Source organism: Python bivittatus, unplaced genomic scaffold (assembly GCF_059951505.1).
Source record: "Python bivittatus isolate LINGU-HERP-01145 unplaced genomic scaffold, Pbiv_v1 ctg000330_np1212, whole genome shotgun sequence".
In the NCBI taxonomy this organism is placed as follows: domain Eukaryota; kingdom Metazoa; phylum Chordata; class Lepidosauria; order Squamata; family Pythonidae; genus Python; species Python bivittatus.
In genome coordinates, this window is record NW_028277058.1 from 61,269,721 (window position 1) to 61,282,405 (window position 12,685).

At 46.3% G+C, this 12,685-nt stretch overlaps 1 protein-coding gene across 1 annotated transcript in view; it reads left to right on the plus strand.

The window, feature by feature from the left end:
• Nucleotides 1–12,685, plus strand: part of LOC148215994 (uncharacterized) — a 50,441-nt gene that overhangs the window by 32,013 nt on the left and 5,743 nt on the right. The window contains exons 17-22 of the mRNA XM_088141572.1: nucleotides 4–66; nucleotides 1,966–2,028; nucleotides 5,126–5,242; nucleotides 9,329–9,406; nucleotides 10,549–10,602; nucleotides 12,509–12,566. Coding sequence (XP_087997698.1) covers nucleotides 4–66; nucleotides 1,966–2,028; nucleotides 5,126–5,242; nucleotides 9,329–9,406; nucleotides 10,549–10,602; nucleotides 12,509–12,566 — 433 coding nt within the window. The remainder of the gene's footprint in view (nucleotides 1–3; nucleotides 67–1,965; nucleotides 2,029–5,125; nucleotides 5,243–9,328; nucleotides 9,407–10,548; nucleotides 10,603–12,508; nucleotides 12,567–12,685) is intronic.

Genomic DNA, 12,685 nt, shown 5'->3' on the forward strand with positions numbered 1-12,685 from the left:
CAGGGAGAAGCTGGCATGGCTGGGAAACCAGGATTCCCAGGTGCAGAAGGACTGCAGGGATCAAAGGTAAAGTGCAAACCGCTTTTTTAATCTTCTACCCTTCAAAGAGACGCATGCCTCGTAGCCTTCCAGTCACCCCAACTTTTACCCGAAACAGTCCAAGCGACCTCAGTGGCCTTTCCCCACCGTCCCACAATAAGTGGGAAGCGAGATGTCAACGCTGGTAGAAGCCAGTTTCATTCAGGGGCGGGGAATCAGAGGACAGGGGAGGGGAAAAAGAGGTTTTTAGGGATGGGAAGATGGGCCCAAGGGGCTCAGCTGGGTGGGGCTTCTCTGCCATGGCACCTGCCCTCTCAAGCTGGGAGCAAGCAGATGGCATCGCCAGAGGGAAGCGCTTCTTCAGCGGGTGGAATTGCAGGTGAAAAAGCAGCAGGTGAGGAAGTGTGAAGGAAGTCTCCTTCCTTGCATATCTTGTCTTCCTTGGAGGACAGCACTTGGGGCATTTAAATGCACAAGATGAGGAGGAGGAGGAGGAGGAGGAGATATTGTCGCTTGGCTAAGAGTTTTCTCCTCCCCTGGCATGGTCGTCTTTTATTGGTGGTTTGAACGGATGATTTCTTGTTTTTCATCCTGACAAACTGTCCAGTGGGCGGCCCTAGAAATTTACATCAATAAGAATAAAATAACAGCAACAACAACAACAACAATAATAATAATAACAATGAGGATTATTATTAGCTTTATATCTGGCATTCCCCCTGTCATATATGTGGGAATGACCTTGGGAGACAGGAGGAAGAGCTGCAAGACTGGGCAACCGGCAGGTAAAAGGTGGCTCAGCCCACAAAAGGAGGAAGGGCATAGGAAACATTTCAGAAGGGATCCTCCCTAAGTTTTCCGGAGAGTAAAAGGAAAGGAGGGGAGAAATACTTTCAGGCTTCCAAGGCTTTGTTAATGTAATCTCACAATAAAAATAGGGTTAGTACATGATTATGAATTTAGGGTTGTGTTTCTTATCTGGACTACCTCCAAGAGCTAACACCTCCCAAAACACCAAGGTGGCCTGCATAGCCTTCTGTACTTATTCCCACCACCACAACCCTGCAAGGTAGGCTGATCTAAGGAACCCAAGTCCCTGAATGACAGGGCATCTGTAGGGGAGCGACAGAAAAGTCAAGATGGTGTCCACAACATGGGATTGAAACCTTGACCTTTTCATTTATTAGAGTTTTGTACCCCCACAATTACACAACTCTCATCAGCGTACCATATACTGTACCACTGGCAACCTTCTGTCGATAGGATGGGCATTGCCATAGGGTTTTGTTTCTATTTATAGGGGGGTCTTGTCTGTTCTTCCTTTTGGGGGGGCGGCCATCTTAACTGAGAGATCAAGGACAGTCCTCGATTTAGAGTAGGGTTCTTCAACCTTGGCACTTTAAGATGGGTGGACTTCAACTCCCAGAATTCCCCAGCCAGCCTTGCTGGCTGGGGAATTCTGGGAGTTGAAGTCCACCCGTCTTAAAGTTGCCAAAGTTGAGGAACCCTGATTTAGAGGGTTTTTGATTTCCTTCCAGTCCAAGCATGGTTTAATGGCAAGGGGCCTTAAGAAGGGCGATCTGCAGATCCCCACTCATAGCGAAAGCCACCCCCAGCCCGCCGTGGGTCACCTCCAGCCTCTGATCTCCGGAATCCACCCCCTTGCCCTTCTATATTTGCACCGTGCCTTAAAAAAGGCAGAGCTTTGATTGCCTGGTTATGGCCACCATTTTGCCTGTTTTGACCCTGCAAGTAGCTGGATCTCCCCAGCCCGGTCTCAGAGTCTCACCCCTCCACCAGGCTCCTTCCCATGGGTTTGGCCCTGGCCCTTTCTCCCTTCAGCCCCACCCGGCTGCGGTGGGGCTGCAACTTGCTTTCGTGGGTTTTGTTCTGTCGCGCTCACGTGGACCTTTGGGCTCTGCTTAGGGGGAGCGCGGCGTGCCTGGCACCGACGGGCCCAAGGGAGTTTCGGGGCAGAAAGGAGAAAAGGTGAGCGCTGCAGACATCTTCCTGGAAAGGTCAGTTAGCCGTACGGCATCCATCAACCGCTGCCAACGACGTTATGCGGATCGCTCGTCTGCTCTGCCGATGTCGCATTTCTCAAATAACAGTTTGCTCAAGGCGGGCACTCTCTGCCCGGGTGGCAGAACCTTGACCCTGGTTGTGCCAGAAGCCCGGTTATTATTACATTATCTTCATCGCTGCTGCCCCCCCATCACCTTTCATTTGAAATATAAATAAGGAAATCAATATAAATACATTTCAGCTGTTTAGACGCTGCTCTGAATGTTCCATTTTAAATATTAAAATAATGTCGCACTCTAAAATCCAGAATATACTTTCTAAATGCATGAAGTGTCCAGCACACGGGCAGGTGGGGAAAGGGTATTATGGTGTCTTGGCTAGACTGTGATGGCCTTTAATGCCGGGGGGGGGGTGTTAATATATTTCTATTGGTTTGATTGTAGGCTGCCCGGGGAAATAATAAAATAAAATAAAATAAAATAAAATAAAATAAAATAATAAAGAATAGAATAGAATAGAATAGAATAGAATAGAATAGAATAGAATAGAATAGAATAGAATAGAATAGAATAGAATAGAATAGAATAGAATAGAATAGAAGGCAGGAAGTGCTAAAGTTTCTTAATAGGAGAAGGGAAGGGAAGGGAAGGGAAGGGAAGGGAAGGGAAGGGAAGGGAAGAGAAGAGAAGAGAAGAGAAGAGAAGAGAAGAGAAGAGAAGAGAAGAGAAGAGAAGAGAAGAGAAGAGAAGAGAAGAGAAGAGAAGAGAAGAGAAGAGAAGAGAAGAGTGCTAAAGTTTCTTAATAGTTGAAGAGAGGAGAGGAGAGAAGAGAAAGTGCTAAAGTTTCTTAATAGTTGAAGAGAGGAGAGGAGAGGAGAGGAGAGGAGAGGAGAGGAGAGGAGAGGAGAGGAGAGGAGAGGAGAGGAGAGGAGAGGAGAGGAGAGGAGAGGAGAGGAGAGGAGAGAAAGTGCTAAAGTTTCTTAATAGTTGAAGAGAGGAGAGGAGAGAAGAGAAGAGAAGAGAAGAGAAAGTGCTAAAGTTTCTTAATAGTTGAAGAGAAGAGAGAAGAGAAGATAAAGTGCTAAAGTTTCTTAATAGTTGAAGAGAAGAGAGAAGAGAAGATAAAGTGCTAAAGTTTCTTAATAGTTGAGGAGAGGAGAGGAGAGGAGAGGAGAGGAGAGGAGAGGAGAGGAGAGGAGAGGAAGTGCTAAAGTTTCTTAATAGAAGGGAAGGGAAGAAGAAGAGAAGAGAAGAGAAGAGAAGAGAAGAGAAGAGAAGAGAAGAGAAGAGAAGAGAAGATAAAGTGCTAAAGTTTCTTAATAGTTGAGGAGAGGAGAGGAGAGGAGAGAAAGTGCTAAAGTTTCTTAATAGGAGAAGGGAAGGGAAGAAGAGAAGAGAAGAGAAGATAAAGTGCTAAAGTTTCTTAATAGTTGAAGAGAGGAGAGGAGAGAAGAGAGAAGAGAAGAGAAGATAAAGTGCTAAAGTTTCTTAATAGTAGAATAGAATAGAATAGAATAGAATAGAATAGAATAGAATAGAATAGAATAGAATAGAATAGAAATCTATCTGCAACTTAAAACAATTGTCCAGATGACAGAAGTTGGACATTGGGGTCATAAATAGGATTAAAGGGCCAATTCTCAGCCCAGGTTGTGTGTCCCTCCATTGCCGAAACGAGTCGGGGAGGGCCGGTGGGGCAGGTCACCCTGCAAAGCTCAGTAAAGTGAATAACATTAGCTTAGCGGCCCGGTTGGCGGGGCTCTGCAGAGCGAAATCGTAACTCTGAAACTGGTTGGAGGAGGACTTACGGACAGCCGACGAGGACAGGCTCACGGATGACTGGTTTTATATATAAAGCTGTTATATCACAAAGCTGGAACTGCAGAAACCCCCGTAATGGATTCTGCAGAGGGCTGAATGTGCAGAAATGGCTAAACTGATTTGTTTGATTAAGGAGGTATAGCTACAGCTACTTTTATAAAAGACTGGAAACCCTTCCTAGCGGTGTTTCTCAACCTTGGCCACTTTAAGGTGTGTGGACTCCAACTCCCAGGATTCCCCAGCCAGCATGGCTGGCTGGGGAATCCTGGGAGTTGGAGTCCACACACCTTAAAGTGGCCAAGGTTGAGAAACACTGCTTTACAGACTTTTTGCTGAAAATGGATAAAAATGAACTGCTGATTTGGGAGATGGTAATTGCTATGTTTGTAACTGCCACAAAGAGGATCAGAAGTCGTTTTTTAGATATCTTCCTTTCTCTCGTTCTTTTTGGTCATTCTCCACTTTCACCCTTTTATCGTCTTTCTTTTTCTTTCTTCTTCTACGTTTCTGTCATTTTTTAAATCTTTGTAAAATCTTCTTTTAATAAAAAAATTATTCCTAAAAAAGAAAAAAAAATGGTTGGGGGAGAGATTAGACTTTTATCACAATAGCGGTATTATTCGCTAATGTGCAGATGGAATGGAAGTATATTTACTATTTGCCTATAATGCAGTTCTTTTTTTGAAAAAAAAAAATCTAAAGTGCAGTATGCTTAGCTATAAAGCTGGGATAATTTAAATGCCAAACATGAAGAAAAATGGAAAGAAACAATTCCTGCCTTTCAGGCTGGCACAGAAGTTTTCTATGTAGAGGTTAGGGGCAAAAAAAACTAATTTCTTGTTTAAGGCAGCAAAAATTTCTTGAGAAAAGCAAGCAACTTCTGATCTAAAGGCAAAAAGGGAAGACGAGTGTATGCCCCATTCTTGTCTTCCCTTTTTGCCTTTAGATCATTTTACCAAGAGTCAAAGCCGTCCAGAGTCACCTTCTGGGGGTGATGGGGGGCATATAAATTTAATAATAAACTAACAAACAAACAAACATACATAAATAAATAAATAAATAAATAAAGTCTTGGCAGCAACCCACAGACAGGCATGATCATTCTCTCCGTGTGTGTGCAAAATCTGAATCCAGTCCTGGCCCCGGGGACCCCAGAGAAGAAGTTTTCTGCTTGACAAACAATTTGATATTTGAAAAAGTGCTCGTTCCAAACCCATTTATCTCTCTGGGGGAATTTGCAGGGTGCCAAAGGAGTTCCTGGTCTGGCTGGCTTCAAAGGCCAAGGTGGCCTACCTGGCAAGGCCGGTGTTCCTGGGCCACCTGGGAAACAAGGGCCACAAGGTGATCTGGGACCACAGGTAAGAAGGCAGCTGGGGGGTTGGGATGTAGTTTTTGGCACGCCCCAAGGATCAGGGTGCGAGGATGAAAAAAAGAAAAACATGGAATAAAGGATATATTCGATATAGCCATAGATGTGAATGGGGTTTCTTTGGGTGAAATCAAAGTGCCATATGTGATTCATATTTCAGAAGAGAAGTGTCTGGATAAAATCAGATTAATTTTTCCGTCTACACTAGCACAATCTTGGAATTGTTTATCAATTTCTCTTGAATAGAGAGAGCAGGATCTGTTTCCCCAAATCTGCAGCATTTAGCAAACCTAGAATTAACATTTTTTTAAAAAAGGGGGAAAATCTGACACCCAGCAAGCAAATTCAAACTGATGCAAAGCCCAAATCTTTGTCCCATTATTAAATATTAGTAAGGGATTGGCTAAGATCCCCCTCGATCTTCTAAGTTTAAGGGGTAGATCTGAACCCAGGACTCTCTGGTTCTGACCCAACACCTTGATCACTTCCACCCAGGGGTAACTTTCAGAAAGACGCTTAGCATTTTGATGTACTGAACAATAAATTAACAAAGAAATAAATTATTGGAGCCAAGCAGGCACAGAGCTGTGGGCAGGATGGAAGGAAAGCAACTTCATATATGCTTCAGAGCTTGTTTATGGGGAGAACAAGAAGCAGGAACCCTGCAGAATTCATTAAATCAACCCACCTGCTTTGGTGTTGATCAGCACAAAAAACCTTATTGCATCTTCAAGCTTTGCAGCACATTCTCTGCACCCTAAATTATGAAAGGCCCCCAAGCGGGAGATTCTGCAGCCATCAGGGACCCTGCTAGTGGGCTTCTTCTTCTTCAGATGTTTCCATTCCTTGTCTAGTGGTAGGAAGTCAAGGAAAAGGAGGTGGCCCTGTTTCTCCCAAGGTGGAGAATGAAATAGGCCTCCTCAACATGTACAACCGCATCTCTCTGCCAGCAGCCCTGCTTCCAAAGTGTGAGTCCTTATGTTCTTGACAGTCTTCAGTCCTTATGAGACTGTCTCTGTACGCACTGGTTCTGTCTTTTTTCTCATGCAATTTTCCCCAGCTTTGTGCCCTGCAAATGTCCTGGGCTTACCACTCCCAAATTTCTCAGCCAGCATCAAGAATTTAAAAGACTATGAAGACCAACCTCTTCAAAGTGCAGGAATCAAAACAAAAGCATCTCTAAACTTCTGCCTCTGCTTGAACACCTCCAGTGATGGGGGAGCCTATCACCCCTCTGGGATTTTGGTTCCATTATTAAACTGCACTTACTCTTGGGAATTTTTTTTTTTCTGACAGCTAACTGGAATTTAAATTTAGCCTTTAATTTAAATCCATTATTCATATGCTGCACTTTAGAATGAGACAGAGCAGGTTTTTCTCTTCTCAGGGTAAACTCTTCCACTTCCTTCAATCTCTCTTTGTAGATTTAGCCTCCAGTCCTCCAAACCATCTTTGTTTTCCTGCTCTGAGGCTGTCCCAAATTGTCTGAACCCTTCTTTAAATGTATTTTATTTTATTTACAATATTTCTATACCACCCCAGTTGCTTGAGACTCTGGGTAGCATCCAACTGAGCTGGGGGGAAAAATCAAAATATCAACAGAAAAAAATAAATACAAAAACATATAGTACAATATGCTATGATACCCACCATCCTTTAAGGTCAAAGAGACATTGGAATGGGATGGTTTTAATGGCCTTATGGAATGCTAGTAGGAGGAATGTGCCTCCAGAAAAGCCTGTTCCCTAATGTGGAGGCTATTACTGAAAAGGCCTGCTATCTGGCCCATGTGCTGTGCACCTCTTGGCATGGGAGGACCTTTGGTAGGCACTCCCTAGATGTGGAAGACGGAGGGAATGGCCTTGAGGGACAGGAGAAAGAGCCACCACCAAGATAACGGTCAGATAAAAGAAGACTGAGTCCAAAGCAGGAATGTAACCAGAGTAAGCATCTCAGAGAAGACCCTCCTTAGTTCTCATGAAGATAAAGGGAGGGAGAGTAGAAGCATGTTCAGACTTGCAGTTCTGAACAATTGGTAGATTCTGTTACTATAACTTTATAATAAAAGTATGGGTAGTCCTCACTTAACGGCCACAACAGGGACTGGAAAATTCATCATCTATGTAGGGCATCACGTGACCGCACCCAATTTTATGAGTTTTTGCAACAGTCATTAAGCGAATCATGTGGTTCCCCATTGATTTTGCTTGCCAGAAGCTGGCTGGGAAGGTCGCAAATGGTGATCACGTGACCCCGAGATGCTGCAACTGACGTAAAAGAGAACTGGTTGCCAAATGCCCAGATTGCAATCACGTGACTGCGGGGGCACTGCAACAGTCGTAAATGCAAGGACTGGTTGTAAGTAGCTTTTTTTAGCGCTGTCATAACTTCAGCCACTAAACAATGGTCGTTAAGTGAGGACTACCTGTAGTATTACCATTCATCACTTGGTTTCCTAGTCTAGCCTACCTTGGAGGGCTGACACCCTCCCTAGATGTTTCAACCAGATGGGCAAATGCTTCAAATCTGGCACAGTAATTTCTAATATATCCCAGTGCTACGACCTAGAAGATAATCGCTGGCATTTTGAACTGGGCACAGAAACCTACTGGTAACCGATGCAGCAATGTTAATATTGGTGTTATTCTGCAGTAGTAGATTTCCTCTACCAAGAGAGGAACATTTAGTACGAGCTGACGCTTCCAAATCATCTCCAAAGGCAACGCTCCAAAAATAATGTGCCCACAACTGGACTCGAATTGGGGTCTCAGTGGTGGCGCATATAGGCGGTAGTGTACACAGAGGAGATGGTGATCATAACAGGCAACATGACCATCATGGCATCAACATCAAGGCTCCTATTGTTTTTACATGTGTGCATCACATCCATGTTCAAGGGGGCAGAGCTTTGTTTGCGTGCCATGATTGTCATCTTGCCTGTTTTGAACCCTGCTTCCTATTTCTTGAAAACCATTCTTCTACTGATATAGTCAAAAATTGCCTCTGCCTGTCCTATCAGACCCCTGACTCATCTTCAGCTGGTCATCAGCTACAGCGCCTTGGACGTGGCCTGAGTTCCAGCCCCAACACATCTGGGGGAATCCAGATGGTGGACCCTTGCTTCTCGCAAGTGCCCCTGGCTGAGCCGTTCCATCCAGCTATGGAGAAGACCACACACAGCTTCCTGCAAAGCAACCATTGGCAGGAAAAGCCCAGCTTCAGCCAGTCCAGAGGTCAGAGAGAGAAGGACCACCAGATCCGAGCAGCCAAAATGCAGACGACCACTAGAAGGCAGGAAAGAATCTAGTGGTGATCCAGAGCTTGGTGGCCTTCAAGAACAGGCAACTTCATACAGGCCCCTTTGTGGTAGAAAAGGATGCTGACCTGCATGGTGGTCCACTTTGAAAGGAAATGAGCTGTGCTCCAGACCGGAGAACTGGAAAGCAGCAAGAGTTCCAAGAGAGGTTGCAGCTCCTCCTGGGTGCCCCTTGATACTTACTAGCCACAGCTCTGAGATCGAGGACCAAAAAGCATCGCTTTCTGTCCTCCTCGGTTGGCCTAAGTGTGCAATTTAAGCCACAGCCAAAGAAAGTGGAGCTTGTCCTCCCCGAAACTGGATCACTCTCCTGCCTTTCAAGAATGGGTCTCCTTTGGTTCCTGGACCTGCTGTGCCTTGCTTTGGAAGATGGGGGTGAAAAGTGGGATAACTGGCAATCAGTCAACCAACCAACTAGCCATATCGTAAATATATAGAGACGGATACATCGATAGCAAAAATAATACTGATGCATGCAGAGCTAAATTAAAAAGTCCCTTAGACCTCTGGACGGTACCAAATGTTAAAATGGCCATCTTCACATAACAGGCTGGGATGTTTGCTTTCTACACCCTGGGGAAACCCAACCTTTAGCATGTCCAGGAATTGAGCCATCACATCAAGCCATACTGTAATGAGGTTTGTCGGTCTGGGTTTCACGTGTCACGTGGATCACAGCAATTGTATTAACACGCAACAAGAGGGTAGTGCAGGGAGCAACGCATTGTATTGCAACAAATTCTTGCTTTCTGCTTTCAGGGTGAAAGAGGGAGAAGAGGGAGGCCGTTGCTCTGCCTCCGGGGACTCCCTGGGACCCCCGGCAAGAAAGGGGGGATGGTGAGTATTTGGAGCTCGTGAAAGTGTGGATCTGAACATCTGAAATCATTAAGCATTTAATGAAAGCATTAAGTGTTACCATTCCAGTGTTTTCTTACACTCTAAAGCAGTGTTTCTCAACCTTGGCCACTTTGAGATGTGTGGACTTCAACTCCCAGAATTCCCCAGCCAGCTCCCAGAATTCTGGGAGTTGAAGTCCACACATCTCAAAGTGGCCAAGGTTGAGAAACACTGCTCTAAAGTAATGTTATTGTGTTATGGTGAATGCAAGAAAGAGATAACTTCAGGATCAAAGGTTTTGGTCCAACTACAAAGGTGGTGCTGCACCGTTGCAATGTGAGCTCCATGCCTTCCAGACATACAAAGACAGACGTACAAGGGTATAACTGGAATCGTGACAGCATGACACTTTTTCGTCATTTGCTGGTCCCCTTATGTCCCACTGTGGATGCTTGTGGTAGAAGCTGGAGGGCTGGACTCGCAACGTAGCAGAAGTGACAGTGAAGATCCTGTCCACTCAGAGCAGATCTTGGTTGCAGAGAGAGAAGAGGGGATGAAGTTGTCGGCAAAGGAATGACAAGCGATGATTCAGTAAAATGAGGTTGTTGGTTAGCTGGTGCAGACAGCTGGGGATCCCTGGCCACCACGTCTCAGCTGTGGAAGATTCCAACCCAGCTGGTTCAAGCTTTCCTAGGATCAGGTTGTCCCAAGGAGATTTTAGGAGTGTAGAGGTCAGGTGAGTGGTTACAGCCATTAATGCGATGGCTGTAGCTGAGCAGGAGAGATGATCTGAAATAACAAGCAAGCTAAGGGGAATCTGGGGTGAGAATGACCAACTGGAATTGACATCGTTTTGGTGACAAAGCAGGCCTGAAATCCTGTTTGAGGGCACGAGCTGGTCCTCTGAAGACCATCTGGGCATCTGGGCAACGTCCTCAGGCAAAATAGATCTTTCTTCCAAGCTTCTAAAGCACTGAGCGTTATGTCTTACTGAGCTGTGGATGATCTGGACAGAGCCCCTTATTCAGACTCTAAGGATAAAGGGCTTGACCCCTTTGGGTAGCGTCTGCAAGCCTTGCAGGACTGGGTAGGAAGGTCTGGTGATGGGGCTTGTTTGACTACTGCTGGCATCTTTTTAACAGGGAGAAGAGGGCCTTGCTGGTCAGAAAGGAGAAAAAGGAGAACCTGGTCTTTCTGTAAGTGCCGTGGACCGTGATAGTGATGGTACATCGAGGTTTCCTTCTTAAGGATTGGGTTCCTTATCCCAGTAGGAAGCCCCTCCCAGGGGTCTCAGCCAGGTGGCTTAGATATCACTCGTCTGAATTCCTCCACCTGGCAGGCAGGGCTTGCAGTGAAGCCGGCAGGAGTCCGCTGGCAACCGCAGTTGCCTGGGGGAAACGACAGGCTCATTAAGTGACAAGATAAAGGGACGGTGTGAGGAAGCCTTCTCTGAAAGTGGCTCATAATGGTCAAAGCCGGATAAAGGCCGCAATTCAAAATGTCATCTTATTTGGAGGGCTGGAAATACAAGACGTGGAGGCTGTAATGCTTGCCTGGAATGTGAGAACCTGAATTGCAGTGCAAGAAAGAAGGAGGGGGAACTCTTTCCCCAGGATACAGTTATGCAACTCTGCCCTGATTCCAGAAGGGTGGAGAAATCTTCCTCCCTCCCTCCCTCCCTCCCTCCCTCCCTCCCTTCCTTCCTTCCTTCCTTCCTTCCTCCTTCCTTTCTTCCTTTCTTCTTTCCTTCCTCCCTCCCTCCCTCCTTCCTTCCTTCTTCTATCCCATCCTTCCTTCCTTCCTCTATCCTTCCTCCTTCCTCCTTCCTCCCTCCCTCCCTCCTTCCTTCTTCCTTTCTTCCTTTCTTCTTTCCTTCCTTCCTCCCTCCCTCCTTCCTTCCTTCCTTCCTTCCTTCCTTCCTCTATCCTTCCTCCCTCCCTCCCTCCCTCCCTCCCTCCCTCCTTCCTTCCTTCCTTCCTTCCTTCCTTCCTTCCTTCCTTCCTTCCTTCCTTTCTCCTTCCTTCCTTCCTCTATCCATCCTTCCTCCCTTCCTCCTTCCTCCCTCCCTCCATCCATCCATCCTTCTTCTATCCCCACCATCCATCCTTCCTCTATCCTTCCTCCTTCCTCCTTCCTTCCTCCCTCCCTCCCTCCCTCCTTCCTCCTTCCTTTCTTCCTTTCTTCTTTCCTTCCTCCCTCCCTCCTTCCTTCCTTCTTCTATCCCATCCTTCCTTCCTTCCTCTATCCTCCTTCCTTCCTCCCTCCCTCCTTCCTTTCTTCCTTTCTTCTTTCCTTCCTCCCTCCCTCCTTCCTTCCTTCCTTCCTTCTATCCCATCCTTCCTTCCTTCCTCTATCCTTCCTCCTTCCTTCCTTCCTCCCTCCCTCCCTCCCTCCTTCCTCCTTCCTTCCTTTCTTCCTTTCTTCCTTTCTTCCTTCCTTCCTTCCTCCCTCCCTCCTTCCTTCCTTCTTCTATCCCTTCCTTCCTTCCTTCCTTCCTTCCTTCCTTCCTTCCTTCCTTCCATCCATCCTTCCTTCCTTCCTTCCTCCCTCCCTCCCTCCCTCCCTCCCTCGCCATTACCAAAACACAACATCAGCCAGACAAGTGAAGCATAACAGGAAGCTAGTTGGAGGGAACTGGAGGAAATCTTGTATGCAGTGCAGAGTCAACTGGGGACTGACGGGGGCAGAACCAGACCAGATGTTTTCCAAGCAACCCTCAAGGGCACATTATCCCAAGATTGCTGATTTACTTTAGCCACCCAGGGCAAAAAGTTCCTCCAAACAAGATTTTCTTCCTCTGGGGCTGTAGAAGTACAGCATTAACACCTGATAGAATGAATAAAATGCAACAGGAAGAGATTCTTGATTATCGATGGTAGCCCAAATCTGCTGCCTGTTGTGCATGTGGTGGAATGAGGGATGATCCCATTTCTCGGGCTGAGAGGTAAAGCTGAATTTCCTTCTGGACCAGCGAGACCCGGCTGAATGCTCCCTGGATTTGCACACTTATGGGGCTGAATGAAGTTGGGAAGGGAGGGAAACTGACCGGGACATCTTTGCAGCGCAGTCTTAAGCTCCAGTTTTGTGCTTGTCGGCCCGCAGGCAGAAGACGTCACGGTCATCATCAGGAGCGAGCTGAGCGGGAAGAACGGTAAGGGCTGTAAATTGGATCAATTTGAATGCCAGCACATCTCTGACTGGGAAAGGAAATTTCATCCCATTAGAAGCAAGCGCGATTGTTTTCACCCCGCCTGGTCACTAGATGAATCGCAGCAGAAG